A 19466-nucleotide genomic window follows, 5' to 3' on the forward strand; every position below is an offset into this window, starting at 1 on the left:
CGCTTCGGCCGTGCTCCACGTGCTGAGGAGGGCGGGAGCGGACGAGCCACAGGTGAGGGGGTTTCTCACCGCAAGAGGCAGGGGGAGCGGGATCCAGAGCCTGCATGTTCAGGGCCCGTTTATCGTGGAAGCTTGAGAGGGATCGGCTTTGTCGCTTTATGTTTTGCCTCGCCTCATTGAGAGCCGGCTGTAGGGTGAGGTGCAGAGCCTCACGAAGTGCGAGGGGAAGTTGTTAACTAACTAGAGGCGGTCTTGAATCTTGCGGCGCCAGCTGGCGAAAGGGAGGGATTTCAAAGGTACAGGGCCTCCGTTCTTTTGCCCCAGTCTGTGCGGAAGGAGGGTGCAAGCTGCTCTTGTATAATAGCTTAACTGAGGAAACGGGAGCTTGCAAGTGTGCCCTTAGCGTCTCATAACTTCACTGTTGAATTTACGTAGGTTGTCCAAGGATGACTAGCAGCGACGGCTGGTTTCAGAATGCTGAATTTGCCACCTTTGACACTGCGCAAAAGACTTGGCCAGCTTGGGCTCCTGGGCAGCCACCTTTAATGAATCTTTCTCAGGCTGGAACTGTAAGGCCAAAACTTCCACCTTCTGAGAGGCACAGGACACCAGAGGTGACGCAAAATCCAGGTGTGGTTTTCAGTTTATGCACTGTGATTAGCTGTTAAAATAGAACCATAGAGTCATAGAATAGTTAGGGTTGGAAAGGACCAAATACACTGTTAATGTGTGTGAAAATAACTTTCTGATTTTTTTGAATAATTGCAACTCTCTGCAGCTTTTTCTTGTCACTGTTTCTTAAGTGATTTCATAAGTACCTGCTTGACACTGCTCTCTCCTTCCTGTGTCTTCTTTTCATACTGGAAGCGTGTTAGAGATTAGTTGTAGGGTGGACTATGTAGCCTGCAGCGTTTCATAATTATAAATTCCAATTTATACATTAAAAGTGCTGTAGAGGTTGCCAAAATACAGGATATTTATTGCTGCATTTGTTCTCTTGGAGACTGTTGCAGAAAGTTTTAACTGTGGTTCCAGATGTCACAAGGTGTACATTGAATTTTGTCTTTTCAAATAGTTGCATTGAGGTAAAGGCACCTATTTATGGGATTTAGAAACAGCAATTTATTTTAGTTCTTCTAAGGTGGGAGATAGTTGTGTCTCAGTATATAGGAACCATAAAGTTTCCATTTCTCCTAGAGCTGATATGTGGAGAAATACTTGGGTTTGTTTATTTATTTATTTATTTTAAGTCTTAACACTGATTTTTCACACAAGTAGGTGCTGCAGGAGATGTTAATCGGTTATTTGATAGGCCTCCAAGTCAAAGACAGCTGCTGAAATATACTGTGCTCTTGGGAAGAGTTTGTCTTTCAGATGAAACCCACAAGTGTGGGTTTGCATTGGGACTACTCAGAATTTAAAGAAGCATCCAGTGCCTCATTCAGCCTGGAGAAGTGGATTGGCTCAGGGGAAACCTTATAACAGTTTTCCAGTACCTAAAGTGGGTCTATAAGAAACTTGGAGAGGCACTTTTTACAAGGGCAGTTAGTGGCAGGACAAGGGGAAATGGCTTTAGGCTGGCAGAGGGGTCATTTATATTAGCTGTTAGGAGAAAATTCTTCACTAGGAGGGTGATGAGGCGCTGGCACAAGTTGGCCCAGAGAAGCTGTGGCTGCCCCATCCCAGGCAGTGCTCAAGGCCAGGTTGGATGGGGCTTGGAGCAACCTGGTCTAGTGGAAGGTGTCCCTGCCCATGGCAGGGGTTTGGAACTGAATGAAGTTTAAGGTCCTTTCCAACCCAAACCAGTCTGTGATTCATTATGTGTTTCTGTGACTTGGCTAACTTGCTTCACATTGCTCTCTGAAGTCCGTAAGGGCTTTCTTCTGGCACAGATGAAATACCCACCCACTATCCTGGATTCAGGTGTGGTTACTTGTGGTCATGGGGGGGACCTGCAGGACCAGGGTGGGTCCGCAGTGTAACTGTCTGCATGTTTTGTCCTGGCCACTTCACCAGAGCTGCTGTTGCTGTTCAGCCGCTCTTTGTGGGTGGGTTTCTTTTTCTCTGAATGAGTTACCTGCTTTTGGAGTTCTGTGTGTGGTTGCTAAAACTTCCATCGTGTCTTACTGCTTCATAGTTCTGTGTGAAAAACCACAGGCTCTGTTCTCAATCTGCCATGAGCAACTTTCATTTGATCACAGGCTTGCAAGGAAGGGGGAATACGTGTTGTATTTAGATGTGATATCTCTCTATATTGAGGTTTAGTGGATTTAGTAAGTAAAAGCTTTGATACTCTTAAAAAAGAGGAGTTACACACCGTTTCAGAATTGCTAGTATTGTTAATGGAGAATTCAGTGCAAAGCAGTGTTGCTGTAGAGTAAATGTTTTTCCTTTTTTATTTTCTAAAAATCTATAAAGCATTGACGGTAAACAGATTTAACTGTCAGTTTTTTCACTTCTTTTCTTAATTTTATTTCAGACCCTTTCCTTCTGAAAGCAGCCCATGCATGCCCATCACCAGCACTTCCTGAAAAGAAAGACCTAGAACAGTTTATTGCAAAATGTGAACAGGGAACAATGCACCCAGTATCTGCCTTACATGAGTTTGCACATATGCACAATGTACAACTTGAATTGAAAGAAACTGGTGTGGCAGGTAAATACTCTCTCTTTTCTTAAATAAAGTAATACTTGCTTAACCTTGAGGTTATCTAAATTTCTGCAGTTAGTATTAATGGCACTAAGGCGCATGAATTTTTTACTGTTGACTGCCCTACCCTCCACATATGTTGCTTTTTTGGAGGCCCTTTCATTGTCTAGAGCTGTGTCTTATCATTAGTTACTACAGAATTTGATCAGATGAATTGTATGAAATTATGACTGCTACAGAGCTTTGTGAAAATGCGTAAAGTGAAATCTGAAATTCCTGTGGAGGTGAAAGGTTTGAGCTGTATTTTGCTAAAATATTTTTTTTTCGATTGCAGGCACATAAATCTATGAATAAAAGTACCATAAAATCATTTCAACAATTGTCTCTTTTCTGTCTCCTTTAAAGGCAGTATCATAAGGCCTTATTTTGCCTTTTGTGCTGTGGTAGATGGAGTTTGCTACAAGGCTGGCCTGGGAAATACCAAGAAGGAAGCTAAACTAAATGCAGCTAAGCTGGCTCTTGATGAGCTACTTAACTCTGAGTACACCAGGGCAAAGGTTTCTGAAAAGTCAGGTAAATGTTCTAGCAGCTCCTCATTAGAACTTGAAAAGCTTGTCTTAAATGTTCTCTATGCAAAATCCCTGTAGTTTAATTAAATGCTTTTGTTTCAGGGCTTCTGACAACATTCTTGAATCCTTTGGGCAGAGCTATTTGTCATAATGGTACTGAAACTCTTTTTTAACTTTTGTGTGTTGGGAATTCCATCAGTTTGTATTGCAGAGTGGAGAGTACTGAAAGAACTGATTTGTTGCTGCTGCAGTTGATTTGCTATTTAACTAGGTAACAACAGTATGAAGTTGATCCTAAGGGATTTGGCATTTTTATGATTAAAAGGCTTTCACACTAACTACTATCAAAAGAATTCAGTTTTATAACTGAATAACATTTACCTTATTTAAGGGTTGTTGCCTAAACACACTTACAAGTAGTTTAAAATCAGAAAGTTCTTAAGAGAATTAGAAACTTTAATTTGCTGGAAATAGTGCGAGATCCATGTTTTGAAATTTGGAATTTCCATCCCAGTTTGACATTTTGCTAGATTCTTAGATCCCCCCTGTACTCCTGATTTATTATAATAAATAGTAAAAACATAAAAGTGTTTAGGTATTCTTGTCCTTTATTTATTCATGTCCATCCTGATAATCTTTTAGAGTACCAAAAGTGTATTTTGATAGTAGTGCTTTTAGGATGTGGTTACATTTATAATTTGACAGGTGGTTGATCGTGTCTGTTCCTCCTCCCCGCAAATCTGTGTCTTGCTGTTTTTTATTGTTCTATTTAGAAAGAGGACCACTTATATATGAACAACTTTCACGAATAGTTGAAGGAGTATTTAACAGTCTGACTGCCAAACATCCTGAGTACCAAAATTGTGGCAGTTCACTAGCTGCATTCATCATTGTAAAAGGCAAGTCTGTTTTGTGAGTATTGAGGAGTGGAAAACTTAGGCTGTTTGTGTTCCCAGAGAGCCTTGAGGCACACATTTCTCATGTGGTAGATGGAGGCGAAGGGTAGATGCCCTTCTTTGACATGCTCTACTTGATGGTTCTCTCACATGTGTAACTGCTACAGCCATGCAAATATTCAAGACCTACATAAACATTTTCTGGTGCTGTCTCAAAGAGGAGTAGGGCTGTATGGACAGGCCAGGGCAGGTGGATATGCCTTGAAGGAAGCTGCAGTCTGGGGGGACACAGGAGCAGGCTTCTAGCAGGAGCTGTGGTCCATGGAGAGTAGCCTACACTGGAGCAGGTTTTCTAGCAGGACCTGTGACCCCACTGGGGCTCCTGCAGTGGAGCAGTGTGTAGCTGAGGACTGCGCTCCTTGGAAAGGACCCACATTGGACCAGTTCCTGAAGAATGGCAGGCATTGCAAAGGACCCAGGCTGAAGTGATTAGTGAAGGGTTGTATCCTGTGGGAGGGGTAGTGTGCTAGATCAGGGAAGGAGTGTGGGGTGGAGGGAACAACAGAAGCAAAGTGTTAGGAGCTGATGCTTCCCCATACCATTGTACCACTTGGGTGGGAAGGAGGGGAGGTAGAAGAGTCAGGAGTGAAGTTGAGCCTGGGAGGAAGGTGATTGTAGTTTTTGGGTTGTTTATTGGTGGGGTTTTTTTTTCTTTCTATCCTACTCTAATTGGCAATAAAAGTGAAGTCTGTTTTGCACATGATGGTAAATGGCAAGCAAACCCCCTGTTTGTATTTTGACCTACGAGCTTCTTCATTTTAGTTTTTCATAGAATCAGAATCATTTTGGTTGGAAAAGACCTGTAAGATGGAGTCCAACGTGCTGGGGGACAGAGGGTGTGAGAGAGCAGCTTGGTGGGTATCTTGATAGCCAGACAAGGTTAAACAACCACAGTCGCATAAAAATGCATGTTTTCTTTCTAGGTGGGCACCATGAAGTTGTAGCTCTAGCAACAGGAGAATGTAATTACAGTCGAGGCCTTCAGCCTGGTGGAAGGGTGCTGCATGACAGCCATGCCATTGTTACTGCAAGACGCTCCCTGCTAAGGTGAGAATGTTTGTATGAATTGCTACTGGTTTTACTTTTGTGAATGTAAATATGTATATGCACTCTCATTTTATAAGAAGTGTGTTCTGGATTATTTTCAAATCCCCATGAATTAAATGTGAATGTCTGGGCATTTGTAAGCAAAATAGTGTTTTCCAGATTTACTGCTACTCAGTAGTTTCCTTTGTTACTTAACTCTTTTAGATACTTTTATAGACATCTTCTGCTGTTCTATAATGAAAATCCAATGAGGAGAAAGGAATCCATATTTTGCATAGCACCAGGCTCAAAGCTGCTTAGCCTCAAGCAAAATACAACTGTCATTCTCTATATGAATCAGCTTCCAAAAGGAACTGCTCAGTTAAAATCGCACATGTAAGTACCTTTCAGAAATGTATTGGAAGATTAATTTGTTTACATTGTGAGTATGGAAAATATGTATTGTTACCCATTTCTAAGATCAGGGAGGACTATTCTGTTGTGGTGGTGTCTTGGTTCCTCCACCCCCCATGCTAATGACTTGGAAGTATTAATGTACAGGGTGGTAGTGATGAGTGTCTGAGATGCAGCTCAGTGTGACAGTACAGAAACTTCTACATGGGTGTTTGCTTGAGGACGATGCTTTTTTATTACAGATACCTGTTTAGGCGTGTTAACTCCCTCCCAAGATACTATTAAAATACTAATAAATCATTAATATAACCACTGAGCCAGTGGAGGTGACTTAATGTCATCCTTTCCACCACAGGATTAGCGTATAAAAAGCCTTGAACTGAAACAGTAGGCTCCTGCTCTGCTGTGTGGAAAAAAGGTAATGAGAGAAAGTTGAGGGGACAAATAAGCTTCTATGCTCTACACTTCTAGATTTAGTTAGATTTATGAGAGTATATTTTTTTTAATAGTTTTGACATTTACAGCAGCACTTGCTGGTTTACCTGATTATTACAAGTGTTATTTTGTGTCCCTTATAAAGGTGCTGTGGAATAATGTCCCTGAAAGTCATACAGTCATAGCTTTTTTAATATGTATACCTTATACAGCTATATATCTTATATAGCTGCTTTCATACTGTCTCTGGGAGCATTAGAAAGGCAGACTTGTGAGCTGGAAGTCGCAGCCAGTTTGTTGCAAGTTGTGCTAACTGGGAATCAGCGTTGAGAAGGTTTTTGATTACTGTCAGTGTCATAGCCCACTATTGCAAGGGAAGTGCTTGATGAGAATAGATGCAGTTCGTAAGCTACTCTAGTAGTTGACAGATTGCAGATGCAGCACTTTTTCCTCTTTCTCTCTGTTCTGGCCTGTGTTCTCTTGAGACAAACTCTTGGGAATATTTTATTCTAATACAGCACATTAGCTCATGTACAGAGTTATTTAAAGATAGTTCTTAGAATAAAGATGTGGTACTGTGTTACTTAAGCCAAAATTAAATGGTTGCTTTATAATAAGGTGATAAATCAAAAGCACCTTTGATCATGAGATTATACGTTATGATAGAATTGGACAAAGTTTGCACAAAACTTCAGGCTTTGACTTTTTATCTGCTTTTATTTAAGGGGAAAGACCATGTTAGGCTTGTTAACAACCATTGTTTTATCCCCCTGGTGAGTGTGTTGCATCTCCTTCTTTAAAACACTTTGAGGATTTGCAGTTTAAGTTATGTTTTAAAGGAGATTTAACAACCTTATAGCTGCTTTTTCCTAAGATAAGCAGCCTCCAAGTAACTTCTGTCATAACTTTTGTGTAAGTAGACACAAAGCAATAGCTTTTTAGCTGTTTGTGCTCATCGTTTTTAATGTTTGCACAATTGATGGCCAAGATTAGGTTGAATCACTATTCATTAAGTACTGATTTCAGTATTCTAGTCGTTTGAGCAACTGAATGTCTTTTCTAATATTTACAAATACCATAATGTAAGGCCCAGATCCAGTGATAATTGTTTTGAGAAACAGTATTAGATACCACTTTACAATAATTTCCTAATATTTTCTCACTTAAATTCATTTTTTTGTGTTACTGTAGATGTCTCAACCCACAAAGTATGTCTGCTTATGAAACTAGTGAAGAACTTAGTCTCCATGTTGCTGTAGGAGGCAAGATATACCTAACTGTTTATTGGCCACCTGAAACTGTCACAACACGCAGTATGTCAGCTAGTGACAAATTAACAAAATGGGAGGTGGTTGGTGTTCAGGGAGCATTGCTGAGTCACTTCATTGAACCAGTGTATATCCACAGTATTCTTGTTGGTAAGTGGACTTTTTGTATGTTTCATCTTCCAGTTTGGATACATTTTATAAGACATGAACTAAACAAAGATGGTTCTTTCAAGAATTACAGTACTTTTCTGAAAAGATACTAAGTGTGTGTGATTTTTTTTTTTTTTTTTTTAACTCATCTTTGAAATGCCCTGATGTAAAAGTCAGGCTCACTCTTGTGTCATTGTGGGTTTGTTTTAGTTTGCTGGTTTGCCCTTTGTATTTCTGTTCAGAGAAAGAAATTCAGCACTGTTTTATATCAAATCATATTTTAGATATTAAGAAGATACCATGTGTGAAAATGTTGTGTTAAGTATTCAGCCAGATATGGTGACTTTAAGGTGACAGTGTACTGCAAACAGAATATTGGAACTGATTTTTCCAAAGATTATTTTTATGTAGAGGAATTAATACAATCTAAACAAAACAGACACACACCCCCCAAAAACCCCCAAACCAACCAAATACCTGCATACTTGGCTTATTTGACACTTCCATGACTGACCTTGTTTTGTTTAATAGGAAATGGAAATTGCAAGGATACAAGAGGACTAAAATTAGCTATACGACAGCGTGTTGATGATGCTCTTACGTTAAAGCTTCCCATGCCTTACTTGGTCAACAGATCTCATACTTACTTGGTGAATGCTGCACACCCGATTCAAACATACTTTAAGCAGACATCTCTTAGCTTGAATTGGTCATTGCCAGATGTATCACTGGAAGTTGTGGATGGGTTACATGGAAAAACCACTGAAAGGTTAGAGTTTTTCTTCGTTATGTTGGAAGTAATGGTTAGCCTTATTGTTTTGTGCCAGTTCATTGGCGTATTAATTTTTCTAAGCTATGCATGGAGGCCTCAGTATTACCAAAATGAGAGAGGTTCTCTCCTGTGTTAGGTGAATGTGTCCTATGATTATAAACCATCTAGAGATCTTGTAACTTTGCAGTGAGCTACCAAGATATGAAATGAAGTAGTTTTTTGAATTGAGGTATCTTTATTCCATTGTCTGTGGTAGTGAATGTTTTAGTTTTCACAGTATGTAAAACCAGTTGGCATCCTACTTCAGATAAATTCTAGTTTAAAAGTATTTTTTGTTGGCTTGTTTAAATTTTTACAGCTTCTGATTTCCATTAGCTTTGTGCACTGAAAGTGGAAGTAGAACCATATGATCGTGTTCACAAAGCATCAGAGGGGAAAAAAAATCCTGCAATGATTAAAGCAACATAGCCATGATGTATTTGTTACTGAGGTTTTTGTTCGGTTTGGTGGTGATTTTTGTTTGTTTTGTTGTTGTTGTTTGGTTTTGTTGGTTGTTTTTTATTGTTGATTTTTGGTTGTTTTTTTTTCCATTTTCATTGTAGTTCACCCTTCAAAAGTGGCACTTATATGGCAAGTCGCCTTTGCAAGGCAGCAATGTTTAGTCGTTTTAGATTGCTTGCTAAGGAAGCGAAACGGGATGATTTGCTTCAAGTTGCAACATACCATGAAGCTAAGGTAAGGTGATACAGGGTTGGGGGAAAATTTTTGTATGTAGCCTTTCAATAGCTATTCTCAAAGCTCGTTTTGTAGCCAAGGGCTACTTCCTATTTCACTGAAGACTTCACCTGAACAGCTGGATCCCCTTAATTTCCTCTAATCTTTGCCTGAGAATGTCTCCAGTTGCTGTTTTAAAATAAAATTAATCTGGTTTTTCAAGAATTAGTATTGAAACATTCTCTATGAAAATCTGCCATGTTTTGTCTCAGTATGTGGAGGTTGCTGGCCGTTTTCCCCACTTAAAATGGTTTCATATTTAAAAGCTTTGTTTTTTTTTATTCGTTAGTTTATTTTCAGTCTTACCCTCTATTTATTTAATATTTACATAGATATTTTTTCTACCACGGTGTAGTCTTATGGGAGGATTCTTGTATCTTAAAAGAGTATGAAAGTAGCAATTGGTTCATCAGAAGACATCATTAAGTCCCAGGCTTTCCTTTGTGGTATAAAAACACAGAAATTACTGAAAGCAGCTACTGTGATTCTTGATTGCTGTAAATTCACTCACTTCTGTCCCTAGTTAGAAATACATAAGCTCATTTTACTTCTCTGTACTCTTGAATGTTTTTCCTCCCCTTGGTTCAAGAGCTGCATTTTATTTCCAGAATTTTTATGTGAAATGTAGACTTTTATAAAGTACATATCCCTTTTTTTTTAATTATTATTATTTTTGTTACCCATCAGAACACAGAAGACATGATTTGTTTTTTAATGATTCAAAAACTCCTTCAGAATAGGATGCCTTGATAATTGACTGTTCATCTGTTTAGATCTGCGTTGAATGAGAGTGAATGTTTATCTTCTGTGTAAAGATATTACTAGAACTAACAAGATACTGGAAAAATTGTGTTTAACAGAACACGGTTTTCCCAGTAAATGGCCAAACATATAAAAAGAGTGTTTTTAGAGCCTGTAACACTTTTCCTAACTTCCAGAACTGAGGGAATTACAAGATTTGTAGGTGGTGTCTTCCTCAAGGTTTGTGCTTGTGCACATTGTATGCTGATCGTAAAGAACACAGATCTTTGTAACCATCATTCTTCCAATGTCTTCTTTCTTATTTAATTTTTTTTTTTTTTTTAATTTTAGACTAAATCTGAGTTGTACCAAGAAGCAAAAAACTTGCTGCAAAGCTACTTAGAGCAACATAATTATGGATCCTGGATTGTGAAGTCTCCACATATTGAACAGTTCAGTGACTGACATTTAATTGTAGCGTTTGTATTTGTAGCAAGAAAAATGTTATGGAGCTTCTTCTTTTCAATTTAAATACTGTTATTAAACCATCTGTAACCCTTTAGTCATCCCAAAGGCTGTCTTACAGGTAGGAGTATCTAACAGCTTTGCAAAGCAGATTTGATTTGCCCCCCAGTGCCACCTCATTTCTGCTCCCCCCCCCCCCCCCCCATCCTGTGGAGTTATTAACATGATTTTTTTTTTCTTGTTAGTTTCAGGATTGCTGCATATTGATTTCTTTTTTTCCCCTGCCATTTTCATATCATACAAGTGTGAGCAGCTGTTAAGTTATATAGTATTTTCATACATCAGTAGTAGTATAGTGTTGTAGTCATGTTTCAGCTTCTTACTCTAAGAGGTTTCTAAAATAAAAATCTCCTGATATGGTGTGTAGTAATTTTTGTTGTTGTTTTAATCTTATTTTTCTAACTGGTATGTGGAGTCTTTACTGGAGATGCTCTTATGTTGCTTTGTAAGTTGTTGAAACTCACCGAGTTTTTACTGTTTGGTCCTTGATGTTTTTTTGCTATTGTTATTTTGTTTTCTGTTGCAGTCTTTTAACTTGGGGGTGCATGGTGTTGTTTTTGTTGTTTTGTGGTATACATGCCACATAGTATTTACTCCCTGTAGTGTTTCCTGTGTTAAGAATGCTGGAGAATGGCTGGAGCATAGTATTGCCTTTTTTCCAGGGATATTAAATCTTCACTAAATTTCCTTGACAGTATGTTAGCTGTATGTGTGCATGTAATGAGTGACATACCTGTTAAATCTGACGTACCATGTTACATACATGCAACATGCCACACATATTAGTGCTTTATACACTTCTGGAGCATTTTTCTGTGTGGCCTTGGACTTTTGCTGAGACATCATCACCAAGGTGTTTTCTGGAGTTAAGTTAGAAGCCTGAAATATGTACAAGTAATCGTCCTTCTTTTTGTATACTTCAGCCATTTTATTAATTGAACAGCCAACCACAGCATCTATGAAACTTGCGTTCCTTCTTAGGAGAGAGGTTCTGTTGTGAAAACAGTATGTTGTGCTGGGCGTAATAGCTGTATCCTTGAAGTGTGAGTTGATGACAACAGTATGGATCCAGTGCTTGTATATGGGCTGTTCTTTGAATAAGTAGCAGCATGTGCAGAACGCACTAAGCTTATAAATGTAAGCGCACAGATGTTCTAGCCAGGTTTTTCCTTAGCTACTTCAGTAATTCTGAAATGTGTGATTCTGCAAGCTTGAGAGAAACAAGAGCGCTGCGGTTCCAGTAATGAGGCTGAAGAGGAATTTTGGACAGGTACATGCACGCAGAGCATGTAGACATACGTACATATATGGAAACATGGCTCATTGCACAGACTGAAGTCAGGGATGTGATTATGAACAGCACCAACACTTGAGAGCTTGGCCTCTCCCCTCTCTGCTTGAGAAGCATGGAGGTCCACTGGTAAAAGTATAAGTACACCTGCAGGTATGGGGGTGTGTGTGTGTGCATATTCTCTATATAGACAGCCCTGCTGTACCTGTGCACATGTCACATTATGCTGCTCATGTCACTCAAGTGTCACATACATAATATGTATGCTACATGTCATGTCGCACATCTTGCCATGTTTCACAGTGTCATGTACATGTCCCATAGATGCTTCACACTACATGTGTGTTGTGTGGCATGTGTCATGGCATGGCACATGTCACAGCTTGATATTAAAGCTGTGGGCTCAAGCAGGAGAAGATATCTCGGGAAATGCTAGAGGTTTTGCTAAAGATTTTTAGGACTTCTAGGAAAAGGTATGTACAATAAAATTTACCTTGCTATGCATTTTCAGAAGCTTTCAGTACAATACCCTTTTTCTAAAGATTTCTTCTAAAGCTTGGGCAAATACAGGAGCCAATCCTGCAGCTGCTATTTAAGTATATGAACCTACATATAATTAGTTGTCAGTCTGATGGACAGGGAGAGTTTATTTTCTGTATGTAGAATTTATATTTCTATCAGTTTTATCTCATAGGCTCAGAGCTTGCTATATCTAAATATTTTCTCACTTTGTTTAAAGGAGATTCAATTTTCATTCTTCTTGCATGTTGCTTTTAAATATTTATCAGAGAAGGAATTAATATAATAAGCAGAATTCTGCAAAGATTGACAGGGTTGAAAGAATTTTTACAAACAGATTTCTTGCCTGTTTTCTCACCTTCTGTGTTACGCTGTGTTTAGGTATTACTGTTACTTCAGGCTGTCATTTGGAAGGCATCTGATTTGAGCAGAGGGTGGAGCTGCTCTGTTTGTGGTGGGGTGACTGACAGTATTTTGCTTTTCTGAGTCTTTGTGGATGGGGACAGCACTCTTCACTGCGGGAAGAGAAGTGTAGAGTAACAGATACCAGCGCTGTAAGTATTTTCCCAGTTTTGGCAGAAAACTATCATTAACGCCCATTTTTCTCTTTTCAGCATTCAAGAAAAGTGCTGGGTTTTCCAGTGTTAGTCTGTTTTTAAGTACAACCTGAAATACTTCGTAACACACCCACCAGCAAAACACATCAAAGACTAAAAGATAGGCTGATAACTATTGTAGTCAGCTTACTTTGATCAGCTACGGGTTTGTATTGTTAGTATTGAGTTGGTGGGGTTTGGACTGCTGAAGATGGTCCTCTTAGTTGTTTCTTTCTGCATAAAACTTACAGTGTCACAAGACTGACTCCATCTTCATTTGTAGTAAATAAACTTCTGGGTTTCCACAAAAATATTTTTGTGAATATGAAGGCAGCATGTTGTCACATGGATTTATGCATTAATCATCCATTTGGTGTCAGTTGTTTCTAGAAGTGTTTCCCTGTCTCTGAAGTTTTTTGAGAGCTACATGTTTCACCTATGTAAACAAGAAGTATGTATCCTGCAAAAAGGTACACCAGAAAGCATGCATAGCGAAAGAGAACAGCTCAAAAAGAAGTTAGGGACTTTGGGGTTTCTTTTTGGGGGGAGCCAGCTTGGATCTATTACTTCGATACCTTGTGCTCTATGCTAGTGGAAACTGTTTTGGGGTTGTTTGTTTATTTTTCAATTGCTTTAAAATAGTTATTTACAGCTGCCTTGTTTGGAGTCTGGTACTGTACCCTTTTTGGGCGGGGGGGGGGGTGGTGTTTATTGTGTTTAAAGAAAAAAAGTAATAAGTAGCCAGTGAAAAAGACAGTATAATTTAACAATGAAGACTCAAGACATTTTTATAAATTACTGAAATTTATTAAATATAATCTACAAGGAACTTTTAATAGTTAGGGATTTTTTTGGAGGTTTTTGGGGGGGGGGTGTTGTTTTTTTGTTTTTTCTTGATTTTTTTAATAAATAGTTCTCTCTCAAGTTGATTGACAAAGCGAGAACCAGTTAGTTTTCCAAAGTACGTTTTGAGCCCGTAGGGCTTACCAGAAGGATCAGATGTGATCTTAGAACAGACTGTCTTATCACCCAGTCTGAGAACATAGAGTGGTTCCAAAATGGGCAGCAAGTTAGTAAGCTATAGGCAGAATACATAAATTAGTCATAATTTAGTATTTAAATAAATAACGTAGCAGTGAAAATGGTTATCTGCTTATTTTAGCATAGATCTCAGAAAGTTGCTCAGATCTTGGTGAAATGCAGGAAACTTCTTCTTGTCATTAGCTTCACAGATCTTGCATCCAGTTCCTTGGGGAATTAGATCCTGCAATGCAGATATTTTTGTTGATTGGTGATAGCTCTCTTGCCAGCTAGTTTTAACAATAAAACATCAACTTCTGTTTTAAGAAAAAAGAATCCTTAATATTTCCGGGGACGGGCTTTTTTCAGCAGGCAAGTCTTAAGGGATGATACGATGAAGCAGCTGCTTATAAAGGAGACTTTTGTAAATGAAAGAATACAATAAGCTAAGCAAACTCCATGATAAATACTGCAGCAGAAGCAAATTTTTTTTTTTTTTAACTATGTAAAAAGGTTACCTACCATAAGACCCTGGAGATTCTTCTGGATATTTCGAAGATTATCGGCATCCTCATCTTCAATGTCGTTCTCCAAGGTGCCCATTTCTGCCAGGTAACATTGTAAAGTTTGCCAGCTGCACTCCTAAAACAGAAAAAATAATTACATATATATATATTTCCTGAGGACAGTTGATTCAGTTTAAAAAAAATCATAGTTTCCTGTTGTTTTTATCATCATATCGGGAATTAAGCTGCTGGTTTTCTGCAATGTTCATTTGTTGCCCTTAATTTTTATTGTAAGAAGTTACATGTTTCCTTAGTTCTGTGGTAGGTTAATGTAACTTTCAAAAAATCAAGAATCTTCTAGGACACTGAGAACATCTCTTGAGAACACAAAGCTGTAGTATTTGCTCATAGACCAAATGAGCAAATTTGTCTTGTTTGTCATGTGGAAATCATGTCTTAGCAAAAGGGTTCATAGTTGAAGTGTCTCGTCAGTTTTGTAGTGGCCTTTTTAGAGCCATCTGCAGTTAATGCACTTTGGTTGTTTTATCTAATGTCTGAATCTGATCTGGCTTTTGAATATGATAACTTTACACATCACTCTTACAGGCTATTTCATCACTTGGTGACAATAGGTTACTAATCAGCTTCATGCATTTGCATTTAAGCACTGGAGCTCTTGAGATAGCAATATTTAGATGTTGCCAGTGATGAGAAAAATGACTCGGATAAGGAAGTGGTTGCAGAATCTGGTTTTAAAGCTTCACTGAAACAAAATCATGAAGTGAGAATTCTTCTTGATTAGAAACTTCTTTGGAGGTTCAAAGTAGTTAACGGCTGACTTCTGTAAAGATTTGTACTTCCCAGTACTAAATATCCTGATGCTCTTGTTCATTGGTCTACTTGCACACGAAATTAAACAGGAAAGCAGTACAGATTAGCAGCCTATCCATGATGAATGGTCTGTGGTAAAGCTGTACTTAGAACACAGTCTGCACTCTGGTGTGCAATTTTTTGGAAAGAAGCAACTATAATGATAGTATTCTTCTGGAACTAAGTCTTGGGTATTAACTAAATACCATAAAACATGAATATATAGCTAATACATCTAGAATGGCTTGTTGAAGTTTTATTCCTGAAGAGAATGAGTTAGAGCATATCTGAGTTTGATCTCTGGTGGGACATAGAAGGCCTACGGTGTCTTAAACAGAACCTACTGATAGCTCTGCATCTGGTCTAGATAAAACATGGGCACTATAGCCTACTGTAAAGCTAATACAATGTTTAAATAGTTCAGAAAACATTTTTTCCTGTGAAATCAACCATGTATTAAGCAGGATGCATAGGAGGGATTTATTTTGTGTTACATATTAGTCAGAGCAATGAGGTAATTTATATCAGAACCATGTTTGAGAAGACAAATCAAAAACAGAAGTGTCTTCAAGAAACTGCACTCCCTACATGGAATTCAAACTCTACAGATTTGTCTGCCCTTCTGCCAAGTGAATTTGTTTGGTGTAATTCAGTAATCTATTGTTTTAAAGTAGCCATACTTCAGAAATTCTTCTGAAAACAGAAAATTTAAACTCACCTGTTTCTCATTTGGTGTGTAAAGGTCAAGATGAATCTTCTGTAGAGAAGGGGGAGAAAAAGTTAATCTTTCGGGGAAAATGCATAGGAAAAGGTAAACAGAAAAGATAAATAGAAGAGGATCTTATAATAAAAGAAAATCAACCACTTACATCCTTGCTTTTTCCCAGGAATTTTAAATCTCTTATTAAAGCTCTAAGAAGGCGCATTTTTTCTGTTGATAGAGGTGATCCATAAGCTGCAGTCATAAGCATTGCTGCTGAAATACAGCTCAAGATGAGTACTTTGCACATCATGTCAGTGTTCTGATTATCTATATGCTAGTATTTGAGTTGTGGTGTATGATAAGAGCTGACAAGTTGTCATTAAGCTCTTTAGTGTATTTATACTCTCTTGTGGGGGGAAAAAGATGGGGGCGTCATGTAAAAGAGGTTTTATTACACATTTTTTCATATGTTCTACCTGTATGGTAAGAATCATTACTTTTGTTTTTCCTCTCCTGATGACACTTTGGAATTTTTATAAAGCAGGAGGGATTTTACCTATATTCACTGCTGTAAGAGAAGCCCACACTCACTTTGGGCAATCTCTCTTTGTGCTTTCTGCATGAAACACTTTTTCCCTCTTGTGCTGTCCCACTCCCCCATAGAATATACTACTGCCACATAAAATGCTGTTCTGAATTTGTATAGTTTAGCCATTTTGTCCATCTATCTGTATGTATTTATCTTTTCAGAAATGCTGTGGCATTATTTAAGTGAAGAAGAAAGAAGCATTCTCATTTTAGTAATTGTTGATTAAACAACAGGAAGAAAGTTGGCTTCCTGTCTGAAGGTGGTTTTACCTATCATCTTTTGCAAAGATAGTGTAAGCTTAGGTGCATGTCTTTACATGCACCTAAGCTTACATGCACACTGTCTGACTGTAAGTCAGTCTTTAGACCATCAAATTTAAAAGGTTTTTGAACACACACACACACACACACCCCCCCCCCAAAAACCCAACAAACTTCCAGCAGAATTCTTTGCTTGGGGATGTTAAACCATTTTTTTATTGCTGCATATCTTAGTGCTGCTCACTCTTCCTTGTGTGTACCTTTCACTTTTCTCCAGCTTACAATGAAAATGCACTGCTTTTTAAAATATTGACAGATTTTCTTACTGATACCTAACCCACTGCATGTTGTGGTCTGTGTCACTGAAGGTGAGAGTAAGCAGTAATTTGACACTGAACTCTTGTATAATATTGCTGAACTACTTTTCTGGTTCAGAGCTCTCTTGGCTGGTATCTTTGGAAAGAGATGTGAAGTGTTTTAAAATTCATCATTTTTTCTTTTTGAGTGTAGTTCTGAGCCATATACTCTTTTCTGCTGCCCAGGAGTCTCTAATCTTATATGAAACTTGGTTCTTCTACTCAGTTTATTTAGCTGCTGAAGCTGTGTGGAATAAATTCTGGGTTTACATGCTACTGTGGTTTGAAGTTTGGTAGCATTCAGGATGAGCAGGATTAGGTGGGTAACTACTTCACCCACCATTGCATATAAATCTACATGTGGAAACCTACTTTACATATTCTGATCGTCTAATCTGAGGGGGAGTGGATGTATTCAAAGTCAATCTGTGATTTTTGTTTGGGCTAAATAGAGTCCATTACTATAATTATTAGTTGCTGTTAATTAGCAGTGTGATCCCAGCTCCTGGAGAAATTGGTCTCCATTTCCTGGTTTTGAAAGAAGTGCAAACATTTAATATGTAAATCTGAAGTCCTAGGAGCTACTATAGCTTGCAATATGTAGTATTTGTGCAGTTTGAAACTTTTTCTGGCAATTTATCTTTTTGTCTCTTGCATTCTTGATAGTAACTAATTTCAAACAGGAGTTACAGCTGCAGAGGTGAGCTGCAGGGTATTGGGTTGTCAGCTTTTTCTCCAGGGTTCTTTTAAAGTTAGGTCATTTTATTCAAGGTTTTTAGTTGTTTAGTTTAAGTTAATGTGTTTTGGATGTGTCAAGTACTAAGAAATATTTTGGTGGTGAGCACAGGAGACGGTTGTGTTTGTAATTAGTGCTTAGTGTTTTCAGCACTCTTCAGTCTTTCCTGGGCTAGCTCTATGAAATTACATCTGGAAGCACTGGTTTGGGGTTCTGAATCTGTCAGCTTCCTGGAGTAGTTCTTAACAGTTCAAATTGGAGGTAGCTCCAGCACTTCTTTAGATCATTACTTTATTTTCCCAGTGTTCTACTGTTTTCTTTTGTAAGTATTGGAGAATTAAAAAAAAAGACAAACCACAACAAAACACAAACCCCCCCAAAACCCCAAAAGAAGCAAACAAAAACCCTAAAAAGAAAAAATTAACACCAACAACCAACAAAAAAGCCTGAGCCATCTGTCAAATTTTTCAGCAAGAGCAAGTTTGCAGATAGGTCTGCTAAAGAACTAACACTGTTCAGGGAGCTAGCTCCCATGCATCTCTGTCTGAGAATGTTTTCCTCTGAAGTCCTTTATAGGCCAGAGCATATAAAACTATGATTTTAGTGTAGTCTGTGTGCAACTGGAATCAGATCAGACTGTCTGTTACCTCTTTTTAAAGTCTAAAAGAGGTTTGCATTTCAAGGGAGGAGGGGATAGCTGGATATGCAGTATTTAATAAATTGTGCACAGGTATTTGAGTGATTAATTTTCCTGTAAGACTTTGCTGCAGGCTTTATGGTCCAACAGGAGAAAGCAACAGATCTTGTCTTGACCATCTTTGTTGGATGTGCCAGGTGACGGGGAGTTGGCTTTGAGTATACTGATAAACCCAGAAACACAACTGAGTGTTAACATTAACTGAGTACAAACTCAGTTAATACTAACACTCAACTTAATTAGACATTAAGTTTTGGGAGTTTGTCCTGCTTACAGATTTTCACTGTGCTAGCCAAGGAGTTTCCAAAGGCTATTCTGTCTTCACTGGCTATGTATAAGAGAGACCAAATCTGACCACAAGTAGCAAAAAGAAGGTGAATCTATAGGGACAGAGGTTCATGGTCATGGTACTAATAAGGCCATAGGTGGGTTGTATAGTAGTCTTTGTGTCATTGGTATGCTGACATGGTGGTGTAAGCTCCCCAAAAATTCCCTGCAGTACATTTGAATAGATTTGTGTCCAGAACATCTTCATCTTCTTTGAATTTATTTTTTCTTACTTGAATATTTTTCATCTAAGTGCTGTCTGTCATGTAACAGTTGAGTGTATGCCTAGAGGCTCATATACCGTTGGAGAGGGATAGCTTTTTTGGACAAGACTATGCTAATGTGCTGTAACTTTTAAATGCAATAGTATTTCTCCCTGTATAGTGTTGGACTTTTGGTGGTGGTCAGATTTCAGTAATTACACTCAGTCTGCACTCATGCTTATTACCAAGCAAGGAATTACTTAAGGGTTTACTCAGAGGTACTGTTATTTAGAAAGCCCGTACAGCTTCACCACAGAGTCAGTTGCATATTAACAGGAAATAAAATGACTCCTTTAAGTTGCCTTGGAATCATACATAGTAAAGCAGTGCTGCCAGTGCTGAACCTCCAAAATGCTGCCTTTAAGAAGTGTTGGGAATAGGTGCTAGTGACTGTGGGTTTCTTGATTTGGTTTTAGTTTTAATGCACAATTCTGAAAGGTTAGTTGATCTATA

General features: G+C 38.3%; 1 protein-coding gene across 2 annotated transcripts; it reads left to right on the forward strand.

The window, feature by feature from the left end:
* Positions 1-89: 89 nt before the first annotated feature.
* ADAD1 (adenosine deaminase domain containing 1) lies at positions 90-10642 on the forward strand. 2 transcript variants are annotated; one of them, XM_061444098.1, is made up of 11 exons: positions 90-216; positions 436-630; positions 2480-2656; positions 3056-3223; positions 3993-4118; positions 5099-5222; positions 5427-5597; positions 7242-7468; positions 8000-8237; positions 8843-8975; positions 10107-10642. In XM_061444098.1, exons 1-11 carry the CDS (start codon positions 105-107, stop codon positions 10218-10220), a joined length of 1785 nt encoding a protein of 594 aa, XP_061300082.1. In that variant the 5' UTR covers positions 90-104; the 3' UTR covers positions 10221-10642. The 2 variants fall into 2 exon arrangements, with proteins under 2 accessions (XP_061300082.1, XP_061300074.1); XM_061444090.1 differs by having other exon boundaries at positions 104-228.
* The last annotated feature ends 8824 nt before the right edge of the window (positions 10643-19466 follow it).

This window comes from Pezoporus flaviventris, unplaced genomic scaffold (assembly GCF_033815535.1).
Source record: "Pezoporus flaviventris isolate CSIRO_AGI_PZ_B2104156 unplaced genomic scaffold, CSIRO_AGI_Pfla_v1 ptg000002l, whole genome shotgun sequence".
NCBI classification, from domain to species: domain Eukaryota; kingdom Metazoa; phylum Chordata; class Aves; order Psittaciformes; family Psittacidae; genus Pezoporus; species Pezoporus flaviventris.